A 16853-nucleotide genomic window follows, 5' to 3' on the forward strand; every position below is an offset into this window, starting at 1 on the left:
TTGACACTTTGCACGATGCATGGTTGGTCAGGATCTCAATCACAACACATTATAACTGCATCCATATGATTATAAACAGTCGGCGGATACATGTTTAGATTAACAGGTGGACACCGGGGAAAACAAGATGAAACAAACCACACTAATCTTAAGGTCATGATGTGTATCGTCACGCCTCTTTCGGATCCGCAGCGCCGGCGTGCTGTATGAGCTTCTTGGTTCAGTGTGAACAAACAATGGCAGAGAAATGTTGAGACTTCGCTGCACCGATAATGCGGAGTCTCTGTGTGAAAAGGGCTTCTGCCAGTCATTCCTTGCAGCCCTGCTTCGCTTGACTATCATTTGCGCCTCAATGCATTGTGTGAAAATACAGACCATTGGCAGGCTTAAAAAGTGAGTGACTATAGGTTTAGTGCCAAGACTGACATCTTTGATAATAGCTCATTTTGTCTCTTATCTAGTGTGAAAGCAATGATTACTTAAAAACCCACTTACTATACTATACTATATAGTATGTGTGAGTGAGGACCCCAGTGATTAGCCGTCTTTTTCACTGCCTGACAGTCCTCTAAACACAGATGCTCAGGTCACCCCCTCGTACTCTAAATCTCTCTCTCACTCTGTGTTTCTAATGATGTGATGCTATCGCTAATGTTAATAAGAAAATTCCTGGGGAAATGCAAAGAAAGAAACAACAGAGAAGAAGAAGCTATAACGATACTAAAGCAAGGGTGAATGAGAGCTGATTAACGTCAATGCACGCATCTGGCAATTTAATAGAAATAATTAGTCTAGATTTAGTTCTTGTGTGTGAGCATGTGTTTGTGTGTGTATGCATATTTTCAAGGGTCAGCCCACAGCAAATGGTGAGAAGAGGTAAGAGTGTGTGTGTTAGTAAGTGAACCTTATATAAACTGCTTTGGCATTCATTTATGTAATTATGCAGCTAAAGCAAAATTTGAATGCGAATTTAAGAACATAGCAATGGAAGGGAACTAAAAAGAGACTATATTTATATGTGTGTTGTGTTACTACTAAAAGCATAATTAAAAAGATATTTTATGAAGAAAAAAGACCAAGAGAAAGAGACATACAGAGAGAGAGAGAGAGAGAGAGAGAGAGAGAAGATGCTGAGGGCTGCTGATATGAGTGATGAATATGTTATTTAATCAAGTGACTGATGAAGTAGGATAGTGACTGATTAGAGTTACAGGGTCAGGATGGAGAAGGTCAATGTTGATTTCATCAACTCGCTGGATGTCCCCTAAGACACAGGGATATAAGTCAACCACCTGGTTTATACTACACAGACAAAAAGGTGCAGCTTTACCTGACAAAATCAAGTAATTATAAATTCCTCAAACTAGAATGCCAATCAGGCAACATGACATATCATTTTTCTTACCCAAACGAGTCACAAGACTGGTTTCCAATTTCTTTTGATACAGGATTAAACAACCCACACAAATGTCATGTTATCCTATGAGTTACTATATCTAGTGTCTGTCTATCCTGTCTAGCAAGATTTATGCTAGATAACAATGCCTCTTTGGCACTCTCTTTTTTCTTCTCTTCGCCCATTCAAGGTTACAGAACACTTTACAAAAGTATAAATATCAACATATCAACAGCAAAAAATGAAAGGACAAACAATCACAGCTAGGCAAGGAAAATGCAGCCACAAAGAATAACCGTGCAGGCAATTCAGATAACCTGAGAAAAGCATTTTAAGACTAATAATGTAGGTTGTAAACTGTGATTTTGTTGTTCTGTTCTGTACATGTGACATCTATTGCATGTCTGTCCGTCCTGGGAGAGGGATCCCTCCTCTGTGGCTCTTCCTGAGGTTTCTTCCATCTTTTTTTTTTTTTTTACCCGTTAAAAGTTTTTTTTTCCTCAATATGGCAAGTTTTTCCTCACTCGAATCGAGGGTCTAAGGACAGAGGATGTTGTTCACTGTACAGGTAAAGCCAACTGAGGCAATGTGATTGTGATTGTTTGGGCTTTATAAATGAAATTGATTTGATTTGTGCATAAAATTGGTTCCTTTTATGTACATGCTGTATGCAATCCAGATAGCGGCTTCTGTTAATTTTCACCGTTATATGAGGTGTAGTGTGTGGTGTCTGCATATTGTCAACACATACAGGTATACGACAATGTCCACAATAAAAACTTGAGTACATCTGAATGACAGCACATTTTTGCACGTATTCCTATTCATATGTCCGCTCGTCGTGCTGCAGTATTCTTTTCAGTAGTTTTTCCTTGTTGGAAACCCAATGGTATTATTTAGATTAAAAAGAAGGCAGTGTAGTTGTTTTATTGTTTCTTATTGTACTGACTGATCCAAAGCAGCTTTCAGAGCTATGGATGGTGCCAGGAGTCCTCTCTCTTTAGAAAGCCAGTGTTGTGTGCAGAGCTGTCCATGGTCCTGAAATAATGGTTGTCGGGACGTTAAAGTTATTAGATTTAAAATGCAAATTAATTTAAATTCTGAACAAAAAATTTACTTCTAATCTTGTATTAGCATTTTGGGATAGTGCTTGACCTTGCTGCGTTGCAATTGCTTCTACGAGTCAGATTTTGTCAAAGAAAAATCCAATTTAAAGCTCACTTTTGAGATTTTTTGGAAAATATCCTCGTGCATTAATGGCTTTTAGGTTGCAAGTGGGTAAGTAGGTCTAGGTGGCCTTATCCGTTGAATTTATTCATTCCCCTTTGGTAGTATATCTGGCTGGAGTCCCTTTGATACAAATGTCAACGTGACCCACAGGTTCTTGTTATATAATGCTGTTTTCTGTGTTTCCTAAGGTGGGCAGGTCTATATAAGGAAGGAGGGTACGTGAATTATCAGATGAGGACATCTAGGCCTGTGTGAGCCTGTTTGTGTGTGTGCGCATGTGACTTGATAGCTCAGACTTTTTTACTGTAGGTGAACTTCCATGCAGCGAGTAAACTTGAGGACATGAGAATCACAGGCAACAGAGGGAAAACACAGAGTTATGCCAGATTGCGGCCCACACCAGGTGCACTGGTCTTGAGTGTGTCTGTGTGTACACATACCTGCAGACAGAACACTGCCTTTGAGGCTGCAGGGCAGTGAACATGACGATGACAGAGTAGTTCCTGGGTGGGGCCTTGACAAAGCGACGGAACTTGTCCCCGTTCATCCGGACGACCGAACGCCGAGAGGACCACTCCATCATCTGGTCAACCTTCTCTGACAGCAGATTCTGAGCACACAGACAAGGAAAAGGGCAGAGAGAGGACAATGCATCCCATTAGGACATTCACATTCAAACAGAAACATTATTCCTGTGAGTTCAACAATGCTGATTACAAGTCATTTTAATTTCTTTAATTTTTCCAGTTCAGTTACATACTTTGGCGATACTTGTGCTTTTTCTGCTACTTTGTACTTCAACTCTTTAGTAATAAAAATACAATGATATGCATAATAACACTCTTTATGGTGCCATTTTGCATAATGAGAATTTTTTTACATTTTGTATTTTTTCATCTCTACTTCTTAATGCAGGTCTTTTACTTGTAACAGAGTATTTCTATATTGTGTTTTTTACTTTAAGGCTGACTCATCCAATTTTACACATATTAAACTGTGTTTACAGGTCTTGGCGAGTACTACAGCATATTCATAAAAGTGCCTCTAGTGATGTCACTATTGGCTAGGTTGCATTATGGGTAATGTAGGTGTTAGGTTTTGAAAAGGAAGAATAATGAGGAAATCACTGGAGGAAATCAGATATCAGATTACCAGCAGCTTCCTCTGGAGCCACAAAAAGGCTTTACACTACTTTTAAAAAAACAGATCGCAATAATTATACAAACACAGCTTTACGGTCTTCTGGGGGAAGAAAGCATAAAGAGTAAAGTGACAGTATAGAAAAGTTGCAAAGACATTCTGACCAACTCCTGAATGAAAAACATATATTTGTACAATCCCCTGGTATCATCCAGCTTCTATATAGAATACATCAAAATCTTAGTCGCTAAAGTTATCCGAGATTCCAGTCATTCCTTGACTAGACAGGAGCCTTACAGTATATACTTGAAAGTCTGATGTTGAGACACAGCAAGGTGTTGCTGGATGCTAGTTGCTAAATCTAAATTTTAATAGGTTTGACTTCTGGCCTGTTTTGACTAATGGGATGCAAAGGATCTGGAATACAGCAAACCTAACCATTATTTACAGAATATGAGCCCTGACTAGGCAGTTGAGGTGTGTGTGTAGCACAGAAAAGCCAGTGTGAATTTTACGAGTCTGCTGTTGATTAAACCTGGTCCGACTTAGCGAAAAGGTCACAACAGAGTTGGCGTGGGAACACAACGCTGAAGATAAACAACACACAGCATACACGTGTACACAAACACACCAGCTAGTGCCTTTGCAAGGTTCATGAAGCTGAAATGCTTATATTAGCAAACTCATATGATGGAGTACACTAATGTTTCAGTGTGGCTTTGTGCAAGTGTGTGTGTGTGCATTAGTCTCCTTGTGCTATGTGTTGTTGGGTTTGGCTGTAAATCTACTGTGAGACCGTGTCAGTAAGTTCTCAGCAGGACACTGCTTCGTTCCTACCAGCATCATCTCTGCCAAACTTGAGCTCTGAACTGATGAGTGATGAAATACTCAGACTGCTGATGAAACACTTGTTGTTTTCCAACCTCTATACAGCAACAAATCTGTATGGGAAGCATGTTTCAATTTACACCATAAAACTGTTGTTCTTATTTTGTGTGTGTGTGTGTGTGTGTGTGTGTGTGTGTGTGTGTGTGTGTGTGTGTGTGTGTGTGAACTTGACTGCATTAAATTTATGCTGATGATTTGTCATGCATTTTTCATTAAAGGCTTTTAGTCCTTCCACGTCTGCATCTTTAACACATAAATGTAAATAAAAATTGATAAATGTTTTTTAATAACCCTCTTTTAACCAGTTCCTCTTTAAACCATGGCCATGCTGTGAATGGGAACAGGTAATACAAAAAAGATGCACCCCTTGTTGAATCAGAATTAATGCAGTAGGCGTGCCACTGCCGTCGGTGTACACATATAAAAACACAGTTTAGAAAATGTCATAGGAATAACTTTGCCTAATGGTTTGTCAAAGCATATTATCTGTGCATGTTCTGCATGTTTTATGCTTGAATCACAAAATCCTACATTAAACATTTAAAAAAGGCCTCGATGCTGAGCACACTCTATTTTGCTGGACAAGTGACTAACATAGCTGTGCCCATTTTATTTTTTACTTCTAAATGTATTATTACAATGTATAGCCAGCTGAGCCTGCTGACGTCCCCAACTACTGTACATCATTCTCTCTCTCAGCCCACATATGCTTGCAAGTCTCTGGGCAAAGGGGCATCTGATGCAGGGCTGAAGTGTAGCAGTGCGGAGTGGAGTGGTGTTGTGGTTGCACTCTTTGAAAAATGTCTTCCCAATCTGCAGTCAATTTACACCAACTATAAGTGTTAGCGCATGCTTACACTGCATGCAACCAAGGCCTCTCAATGTAAACAGTAACTTTCTGTCTCTTCCACTCCATCCCTCTTTCTCCCCAGTAGTGCGCGAGTACTGGATCAAGTAGACAGTAGCTAAATAATTAAGCACTGCGTCTCACTGCTACTGCTAATCAGACACAAAATCTCTCTCTCTCTCACACACACATACAAACACACATATTAGGTCATGAGCTTGGCTGCAGACACAGAGAAGAGAAAATGAAAGTTCTCTGGACAAAAATGGAAAAGTGGAAGACGAGAGTGAGACAGACAGAGAAAGATAGACAGTGGTATGGCATGTGTTTCTGCTGTGTTGCTTGTTCACTTCTGACAACACACACTAATGGGCCATGTATAATGAGGGTGGAGATTCACTAAGCAACACAGCACAAAGGGTACAACACACAGAGAAGGGAGTGCACATCCAGTGAAGGTACAAAGAGCTACTTGTACACCTTTGCTTTTTTTGTCTTTAATTTATTTACCAAGTGTTTGCCCGTGTGCACTCGGCCTCAAAAGGAGATCTGTCAGTCCTAGATGCCAATCACACTGGCAGTAATGATGCACTGCCCTACTCATGTTCTGCACGCACACACACACAGACACACACACAAACAACAGTTTTGAAAACAGAAAGAAGTACTACTTGTGAGCAAAGTGTAAGAGATGATGTCGGTGCTGGAAAAACAATGGAGAGAAGGGCAGCTGGAAAAGGAGAATACTGTCATTTGAGGGGTCTCAAAATAGAGAATCCTATCAACGCTCTTTAAAATAATGTGTCAGGAACACTGAATTAGCTGGCCGGTTTTACCATTACAACAGGTAAACATGAAGAAAAGAAGGCTTCTCAGTATAATTTGCCTTAAAAAATAAAATAAAATAAACAGGGAATTAGAAATAAAAGACCTGCCAATAATAATAAAAGACTGCCTCAAATTAAAGGCCTTGTTCACGCTTCAGTTGGGCTGAACACAGCCACTATTTGAGAGTTCACAGGAATCATTACTGTCTGTATTCAGACAAAATGATGCCTCTAAACTACAAAGTAGTTAAAAACTCTTCTAAGGAGCACTGCCTGCACAGAGCTATTTAAATACCTTATGTTAGACCTTCAAGTGACTCCCACACATCAGTGTTATGGCTCCCTACTTTACCTGACCCACCACAAAAACATGTATAACACATAAGCACTCCAGCCCAGGACCATTAAAACATTTATTTTCTACCCCACTGAGCACAGAGGGCATTAAAATGAATCACATCTAGGGTGTGTGTATGTGCATATATGTCTGTGTACCTGCCTGTGTGTCTGCACTTTTGTGTACTGTATGTGAGTAAAATGCACAAATGGTTTGCAGATATCCTGCTTTATCCATCTGATTTTCTGTGAATGTCATAACCTCTTGCTCTCTCTCTCTCTCACACACACACGCACACAAAATAAGTCACAGGGTAAGCAGCAGACTATGTCAGTAACACTGAAATGAGGTCTAAATCACTATCTGTTTCCCCTGTTTCCTCTCATTCGATTTTTTCATTATGACCATTTTCCACTTAATCTGTAATTGTTGTTTCTCCTGTTTTTGTTTTATCCTTAATTTTCCTATCATCTTCTTTTCACCAGCTCCCTGTCATTTCCACGTTTGTAGCAATGCCAAGTCATTACTGCGAGCTAAGAGCTGGATAAGGTGGCTAAATAAAGAATAAAGGACTAAATAAATTAAATGACTTTCAAAGAAAAACTTTCACACTATCAGAGCATCCACAAACTGATATTAAGAGATCTTACACCAACTCTCCATGGAGAAGGGGAGGAAAAGAAAAAATAACTGATAGGAAGAAGGCCAACAAGCAGAGAGAAGAAAAGGAAATAATGAAGGGAGAGAAAAGAGATTGGAAGATGACACATACAGTTTAAGGCAGAGCTCACTCATACACTGATGACCACACAGTCAGAGGTTATGGAGGGCATGATAGAGGATGGTTAGTTTATCAGCCAGACAGTTTTTTAATCAAACCGTTACTCTGCCAGCCAGTCAATCTGCCGGAAAACCGTCGGATAAATGATCACGCCCTCAGCCAGTTGGCTAACCGGTCAGTCAGTTAATTAATTATTTAGCTAACAAATTAGCTAATTGGTAGATCGGTGAGGTCCTGCCAGTCACTCACTCAAAGAATCAGTTGGTTAAGCAGGAAGCCATGTGGTTAGCTGGTTTGTCTTTCAGGTGAGTTGCTCAACCAAATAATTACTAATCAAATAAGTATTTTAAAAGCTGAACAGCCTGAAGCCAGGGCAGACAAAAAAGGCCCATCCTGATACATCCCAATCTTCTCCTTTACTTAATCCTGTTTCCCTTTTAAATTTAAAAAATTAAGATGTACTCAGCAGTATGTAAAACATCACTACAGATACTAGTCCAAAACACAGAATAAATTAACCACATAAAATCTCATAAGCCATCAGAGCGGGAAAGGCCCTTAAAACTATGAAAGAAGTGCTGCAAAGGAAGACAAGGACTACTTAGAATTAAGGAACTTCTTTTAGTATTGGTACAGAGATGATGCGATCGAGTCCACAGCAGCCAGGCAGCTTGACAGAGGTGGTCAAATCACTTCTCCAAATTCAAGTTGTTTTGAATGACCTCTCAGTCCAGACTGTGTAATCTTCACTTTAGAGAAACTACCGGGTGTAAATCTGTATTGTGCCATTTGATTTTTCACTGCCTGTATGAAAGAAAACACTGCCAAGGAAACTCTTTGCCATCTCAAGTGTACTGGACAGCAAACTGTCATTTATTTTCCTCTTTTTGAGAACATTCTAAAAAGTTTGTGACAGGAAATGACTTTTGGTGATCATTCCATGTTACGCCCTCCCATGACCATGGCATAACAAGAGGAGGGGAGGTTCACGGTGCTCCCCACCCAAGAGGAAGTTTTCGAAAATAAACTGTGACATAATATGCTCAGAACTTTCTTCTTTTACCATGTGGATGATAGAAAATGTGTTTGTGACGAACAAAGATCTTTACTAGGACACCTCTGGGAGTATGAGTGTGTATAACTATCGCTTTGAAAATGACAAACCCAACCGAGCGCTGACTGCAGCAGAGCGAGTCGTCTTATGTTGTTATCATGGATATCCATCTCTCCACAGTGTTAGTTTCAGAAAGTGGCTGGCTACTCAGCGCAAGACCTTTGCAAAAGTGTGATGCATTAGAATCTGAATAGATGCAGTAAACTCATTATTGACAGGGGGCACACAATATCTTTTTTCCCTGATGACACCGCATTGTGAACATCAAATCCAGGACAGCTAGTTAGCAACTAACTAAGCAGTTAGCTCATGGCAGTTGGGGACAGCAGTTTCCTGCATTGTGTTTGTGAAAACACAACAAGTTTACAAAAAATAAATGTACTGAAGCACTTCACTTGAGTACAGTTTGGAGGTAAAAGTACTTGAACAAACAACTGATAACAACAAAGTAAAGAAACAACATTTTGATTTTGGGATGTTTACATTTGGTTTAAATTGTGTTTCAGGACCGTGTCGGAAATGTGGATCAGCCCGGAGCACTAATTGCAACATTGCTCTACAGTGAGATTAGTGTAGAAACCCCCCCACAGTGTACCTTCAAGTGTTTTGTAGGGACTGGATGGGGACAGCCATGATTTCCCCAGCCAGGGAAGGGTTTGATCTGTGAACCTTCCTCATGAAAAGCCAACAGCATTTGTTCAATCCACAATCCCTTGCTCTGAGCGGTCTAAACAGAGGTCTATTGTAAGTGAATGGGTCTCGGCTTTGGCCATCAAGCTTCCTCCAATTCTCCCATTGAAAGGGGGATTACTGGAAATTGGCTTCGTATAACAACGAACAAAGACTCATCTCTCACCCACTCTCTCACACACGTGCATTCACACCCACACACACACACACACACACACACACACACAAGTACACTGCCCTTTGTAAAAAGCAACAAAAAATTGCAAGTCAATTTATGCTAATCATAGTGTCCTTATGATGACTTTGGGACTTACTGTGTCGAGTTAAATTGAAAATACTTACATACACGAACACCTGCTCAAAGGGAACTCAGGAGGGCAGAACAAATGAAAGGGAAGGAGAGGCAACATTCCTCATAAGTAGGATGCTTTTAAATTATTTTCTATTAATATTATTATTATAACAGGGACAGAAGGGAATAATTAAAAAGGGGGGATAGTAAGATAACTGTGAGGTTAGAATCGAGGATAAATAAACATATTGGTTGAAGAAAACAGTTCCAGATATAGCAATGAATAAGATGAGAAGGAACTGAGGAGTCCATGAGGAGGAAAGCAAATGAGGCAGAAGAAGCGAAGCGATGCATGGAGGAAGAAGGGGTTCATGAGAGGTGACAGAGCAGTAAAGATGTTGGACAACTCAGCAGAGCAGCACAAGGAGCAACACAGACCCTTCCACACCAATTATTGTAACAGTAACATGCTTTTTGCTTTAATTTGTTTGTTTGCAAGTAAACATATACATATACACACAGACCACTGGAGAAAATGAGCAAAATCCTGTGAATAAAGGATGGAAAAGAACACTTGATTCGGTGTGATATTAAACACATATGCCATCACACATTTTGATAGTGTATCTGTTTGAGTCAGTTTGCCTGTCAGTCCTATTGTTTCCGTTTCTCACCTCCACTGAATCAAACCAATGTACTTTCATATTGCAGCTCTGTATCTGTCAGCCCATAATCTGCGATTCCCAAAAATACCGTGACTTGTCAGTGGCGGGGTTGGGGGAGGGGATTTGTCAGCTTATCTGTCTAATAACAATTACTCAAATAAATGTATTTTTCCCCTGCCTTTGTCCACATGTCTTCACATCCATCAACCTCCAGTGATTTTATTTTAGTTATATCTTTCCCCCCATTAGTGCCAGCGGTTGTGTGTCTCTCCGTGATGCTTATAGAATATCTAAAGATTTTCTTTTTTTTTCTTCTTTTGCTTACAGATTACAGCGTCTATCTAAACCTTGCAGGCACATGGTGTGACATTTTAAATCTTCTGTCATTTCCTTTCCCAAGGGCGCCTGTCTAAGTCTTTTGTGTTTGTTGGTTCAGGATGTCTGCAAGTTTCATTAAGTTAACTTTTAAACTTTTTCAGAGGAGTTAGGAGGATATCTTGCGATAATTTTGAAGCTGAAATAGCATGTGAAATTGATAAAAATACAGTATGTATGTAGCTGTGGGTGGCTAGGTTTCATTCTCACGACAATGACATCACATTATACTGTAGGAAAACTCAATTAAGACCATGACGGCTAAATCAAGACTACAGAATTGTCTATACTGAGGAGGGTTTTGAGCTCTTAAAAAATCATGTAAAACTACTTTTTCTCCGTGGGATTGCTCTTAAATAGAATGTGGATACCCCAGTTCAGGTTTAATTGGTTATTTGGATCTACAGTACAGCTTCAACAATAAGTCACCTACTGTTATGAAAATCGATAAATTGTTTCGGTAATTTTCCAAGAAGATGAAGATGTCACCTTGGGCTCTAGGAAATTGTTATTGTTTCCCAATAATGGAAAAAATTGATAGTTGCAGCCCTAATTTGTAGAGCCAGAGCAAGATAAATAAAGAACACATTTACGTTCCCCAGTCAAACATATGGTAGAATATTATAACAATGCACTGTAACACCAGTTAGCCCAGATGTTTGAACCATGAGTGTAATTTATTCTAGTTACACTTTACATCAGTCACAAAACACAAGCAGAATGCCAAAGCTAATTGTTTAGTCACTCTGCTTGACCTCCACTAACCCCCCTTTCCCCTTTATTATTTTTCTTTTCCAAATCTTGCTGATATCATTTCTCAGGGGAAGCAGAAAGCTCCAATTGGGTTTATGGGGCATCTGTGCAGTTTGATTTTGTTATAAAAGCATCCCAATAAAAACTGGGGGTGGACACAGGGCAAGGGGCCAGTCCTACTGTAAAAACAATAGGGAGGCAACGCAAGCACTCAGGGAGCATATGGTGACTGTACTGCTCCCTGCAATAAAGCCAAGAGATGGAGGGATAGAGGGAGGAGAGGAAAGTAAATGAAAAAATAGGAGGAAGACAGGGGGTGAGGAAGGAAGGAGAAAGGAGGAAAATCACCTGGGTTAGAGAGAGAGAGACCAAGAGAGAAAACAAGAGGCAATACAGAAAGGATCAGAGAAAGAAAAGGGTTAAAAAAACAAACCAAAAAAAATGTTGTTTAAAAATAAATGAGACGCAGCAGTTGAGACAGAGAAAGACAGAATTTGGTGATGTAACACTGATATGCAGCTAATCTTATTGTTTCAGGCTGGGGATTGTAAGCATACCAAACAATATTTTAGGCTGGCAATATCGTACAAGAGTAAACCTGATGATGGCTGCACATTTATATCAATATCAACACAGGGTTAATGCTTTTGCCACTGGCTACAGGGCAAAGATTACATTAGTGTGTGACAGTTTATGACTTTAATTTCTATAATTTAATTCAAGCTCAAGATCAATACCATATAGTATTTCAAAGATGTTTATCAATGCAGAAATGTGGACAAGTTTTTATGCCTGTTGTAGTGAAGGCTGATTAGCACAATACACAGTGTGCAGTGTGTCTACAGCCTCAGCGCTGTCACATACCCAATGTTTGCCTTGGCACCAACAACTGGACAAGCATCACTATTACATTTCTGTAATAATCCCAAAACAAACAAACAAAAAATAATTCCCTTACTTTTTCTAGTAGCCAAAAGCATGTTATAAAGGGAGCGAATGATTATCTGGCAAAACAAATCTGTGTGTAAATTAGTTTCCTCTAGGATTTATATTTGTTTTGGGGGGGGGGGGGGGGGGGGGCTTTAGCAGTCAACATCAGGTGAAAATGTAATAAAGGATTGCGTCACAGGAATTAGAAAAAAAAGTATTTCAAATTCCTTGAGGGGCTGGCCAGGATATGCATGGTAGGGAGGTAAAAAAAAAAGGCTTTTTTCTGTCACGATCGGCACCATCTATAGTTCGAAGGAAGCAGGTAAGAATCTAGTAAAGCCTTCCAACTGCTCCACATGGTTCTTGCAATGGAAACACAATTATGAGATGAATTGACTTTAACCCCAGAAAATGACATATTACAAAATGTCCCTTTATGTGGAAAGATAGCTGACTATAAAGAGAAACCTTTCTAATTCAGATCAAAACTAACAATCTCACTTTAGAAAGCACACACAGCATAACCAGCATCATACTTTGCTGTCCTTGGCAAAAGGAAGGAACAAAACAATCAAAACCAACTTTAGAAATCAAGAAAAATGTATGTGGATCTTTAAAAAAGGAAAAGGACATAAGTGAAGCCCTGGAGATGAGTCGGTTGCAGCAAAGAGCCATTCTCTTGAATTTGAAAGGAACACAAAGCGAATATGTGGGCTCCTTCATCTCCCCGACACATAGCTAATTCATCACAATGTAGGGGACATGGTACCATCAAGTCTTTCCGTGCCTTATTATCTTTATTTCAGCTCACTCTCCCTCTTACTCTGAAGTGGGCTTAAGTAAAAGAACAAACTTTTATCAACTTGCCACTCCGGGCTTGAGTAATCACACAAATTCAAGACTCTGCATGTTTAGGGTCGAACCCTCAATGTGGATGTGCGCAGGGTGTTCATCAGCCTCCACTAAGTGTGTGTGTGTGTGTGTGTGTGTGTGTGTGTGTGTGTGTTTCGTGATCAAATGGTTCAGGCATAAAGAGTCCAAATTTTGCATTCCACTTGCTTAGTGGTTTTGGTAGCACAGTTCAGCTGTGGGTGGTCTCAAGGTTTAATTATGCACTGCAGAGAAACCAGAAAAAGTGGTACAGCTTGATGCTTGATGCCCTCACACATCTCCACAACTTTCTTAATCCATTTCACATCAAATTAGGAAGAGAAATTTACTCAAGGACATTCAAAGGTTTTCGGTCTGTTTGCCAGTATGTGTGTGTGTGTGTGTGTGTGTGTGTGTGTGTGTGTGTGTGTTTGTAAAAAGGGTATCATTAGCATAAGACACCCTTTAATTGCAAAAGACAGAAATAGATATTTAGATAATTACTTTATCGACTTCTTGTACATATCTTTCTGACTTAATGATTGTACTGTGCATGGCCTGGATCATTTTTGCTGACCTCAATATTGTTGTTCACATGTATGTTTGTTACACAAGAAAGTCACAAATATTTTAGTCAACATGATGCCCAACTAACTCGGACGGTGTTTACTTCACTTATAATACCTGAACACAGCACCTAAGCATTTTCTTTTTTTTTTTTTCTTTTCACAATTTATGGAGTGTTTTGGTTGTTTTTTTGTGTGTTTTATATATTTAGGATGTATTCATATTTGTTTCCCATGCCATTTCCAAAGTCTAAATAAAGAGTAAACTGGCATTATCATGTGCTATTATATTGTCAGTGTAATTAAATGGTCTTAAAATGACAATAATATCATTTATTGCAATTGTTTCAACAATTTATCGACCAACAAAATTTAGTTATTGTGACAGGCCTAGAAATAAGAACAAGGTGGAGAGATTAATAAGGCCAAAGTTTCAAGGGCGAAGACCAGGAGGAAAGTTACAATCACATTAACAAGGTCAAAGTTCACGTTTAGCCAAGTCCAAGATCACATGGTAGAAATGAAAGTGAAAGAAGCAACCAGCTAGAAGGAAAAGAAGAGGAAGCAGACACCCCTCTTAGATGGCCTCCACTGGGCTTCATCTATAAATCCATTATGCTATGAAATATATTTTCTCCTAAATATAATAACAGATCTTGCAGACGTTTTCCCAGTAATATCCTCTGCTGTCCGCTTCCATTTTACAATTACAAAGAGACTTGATACTTGAGAGAGTTGAAACTTGAGACTTGACAGAGAATTGAAAATCACTCTCTTGAGTGAAGAATGAAATATGAGTTTTGAGGTTAGACTTGGGCAAGCATTACCTCAGTACTGCAGTAATTCAACACATATTACCTGAATGAGCGTATTACAGTGCTAATCAGTTTGTTTGTTTTCTTCCCATCTGATTGTAACCAAACAGCATCTCATCTCTATCAACAACTTGGTAGTCAAGACACTCTAAGCTAAATTTGGGTTTTTATTGCCGGTGACATCATGTACCCATCATCCCTGTTTTATATTTCCCACTTCACAGCCTCCGATCACAGTTGCTTTCGTGAAGGCTATGTTGCAGGTATCCAAACGTAACAAAAATTTCACATATGAGAGGCTCACTTTAGAAAATACATTTTGTCACAACAGCAAACACATTTCTAAACCTCTACCTTCTCATTTTCAATAATCATCCTTTGCTAACCACCGGGGAGCCTTCTCCAATCAAAAACAAAATTCAAAATAGCCCGTATTGTCACATCCTTGTTTCCGGGTACAGAGTACAGGGTGGACTGACCTGAATTCACTTCAGTTGCCTGCAGTACTGTAACATCAACAATAATTGGTGTTAAAAAAAATAGTGTAAGGTGAGAAGAAACGAAGAGACACGAAGGTGGCAACAGCTTATGTGTATAATAAATGATGGAGAGAATATGTAAGTAAGGGGTTTGGACTCACTAAAGGTCAAGAATGCACAAGCCTATCGGACTACCAGGTCAGATGACCTCCTCTTTTCTGCTTCCCAGGTGTGCTGCATGTCACTATTATGTGACCTTTAGCTCTAAACCCTCCATTTACTCTTCTTTCTCTTAGTCCTTTTACTTTACACACCTGCCTGGCATGCAGACTGAGCCGATCTGCCTGCAGTCATTATTTTTAATGGTCAAAGTCAGGGCCAAGCGCACAATGCACGTATAAGCATATTAGAAATACAAGTGTAATTGGCCTAGTATGCTACCTCATTAGCCTTTGGAAGCTAACACTAGTATTAGTGCCTAATAACTGTGAGCTTAATGTGCTCCTAATTAGCCTTATAAGCCATTCACATTTGTTATTCGCTTCTGCTTAGGTGAGCATTCAGTCTCACTAGACCTATTACACAGAGAAGAACAGCAGCTTTTCAAGGCACTTCTTATAAATATCTCCAAAAATACAACATATATACCTGACTTTATTGTGAAAAGAAAACACTAACCACCCACATGGGTTATCTTAAAATAGAAATTCAACCTAGGTAAATATAATGCATACTACTATGAGCAGAGTTCAGTGGGATTAGCTATTTCTTATAAACAATATGTTACAACATTAGGCTTAAAGAGAAAACAGGAGGACAGCTGCTTTGTAAATACTACAGATCATTTTACATTTATAGTCATGCAAACTTTAACACAGGATCTAAAGATTAAATGGTACTTCATGGCAAGTACCATGATTATTAATCGTATTTTATAGTTTTTATGTGTCTATGCTTCACTGTGTGTTTGTCTTTCCTTTTTGTGACCCTCTTAAGCTTTTCCTGAAAAGTTAGTTAAATATATAAATATCTACATACACTTAGTTGCAAACAAGGTGTATTTTTAGTAATTTTAATGGAAGCTATAACTTACTGCCCAAGTCTTAAGCTTTTGGTCTGATGCAAAGTGCTACATTAGTTCAATGACTCACACAGTAGAGTGTGCTCTCCCCCACAGAGAGAAGGTATTACTAACTTATGCAAAAAGGAAACACTGATTACTCATACTGTTGCCTAAAATTAGAATTGTACCTCAGGTAAGGTGTGCAATTTGTTGTGATAAAGTAGGTCTGACAAGCATAAAAGTTATATTTGATGAGCAATAAATTGCAAAAATGTATCATAAGGAGGATAATATGAATACTGCTGCTTTGTGAAGGCTGATCTATAGAATTCACACTGCACAAACTTTTGTTAAGATTTTTGTTCATACATAGACACTGTACAATATGACATCCTGTAAACATCTTATGTAATGACCACCAGACACTTGCACTGACATTTTATCACAGCACAACCTTGGTTTGATAAGCAGTTAGACTTGAATGGGCTGGCACACTGACTAAAGAGCTCATTTCAGAATGAGCTGGCAATAAAGCCACTAGAGAAAAGCTGCTGTCCAAAACCTTTCTTGTTTTATTGCCTGGAAAGAAATGCATGCATTAAAGCTTTACCCCCTGTCCAAGTACTCTGAATGCAGCCTTATGGGCTGTGATAACAGCAATGTTACTTCTTCTAGCCCAGCAACACTACAGCTGTCTTACCGCCAACTGCAAAGTGGTGTCAGTCTCACAGGGGAGATGGTGAGCTGGTTGCACTAATCATACCCTGCTCTGAGCTCGGCTGGTGAGACTAATTG

General features: G+C 39.3%; 1 protein-coding gene across 1 annotated transcript in view; it reads right to left on the bottom strand.

The window, feature by feature from the left end:
• LOC311250787 (dolichyl-diphosphooligosaccharide--protein glycosyltransferase subunit TUSC3) overlaps nucleotides 1-16853 on the bottom strand; it is a 75255-nt gene that overhangs the window by 40880 nt on the left and 17522 nt on the right. Inside the window, exon 2 of the mRNA XM_084342835.1 lies at nucleotides 3067-3236. Within this exon, the coding sequence (XP_084198961.1) occupies nucleotides 3067-3236 (170 nt within the window). The remainder of the gene's footprint in view (nucleotides 1-3066; nucleotides 3237-16853) is intronic.

The sequence above is a fragment of the Pagrus pagrus genome (assembly GCF_965226575.1).
Source record: "Pagrus pagrus genome assembly, chromosome: 2".
Lineage (NCBI taxonomy): Eukaryota > Metazoa > Chordata > Actinopteri > Spariformes > Sparidae > Pagrus > Pagrus pagrus.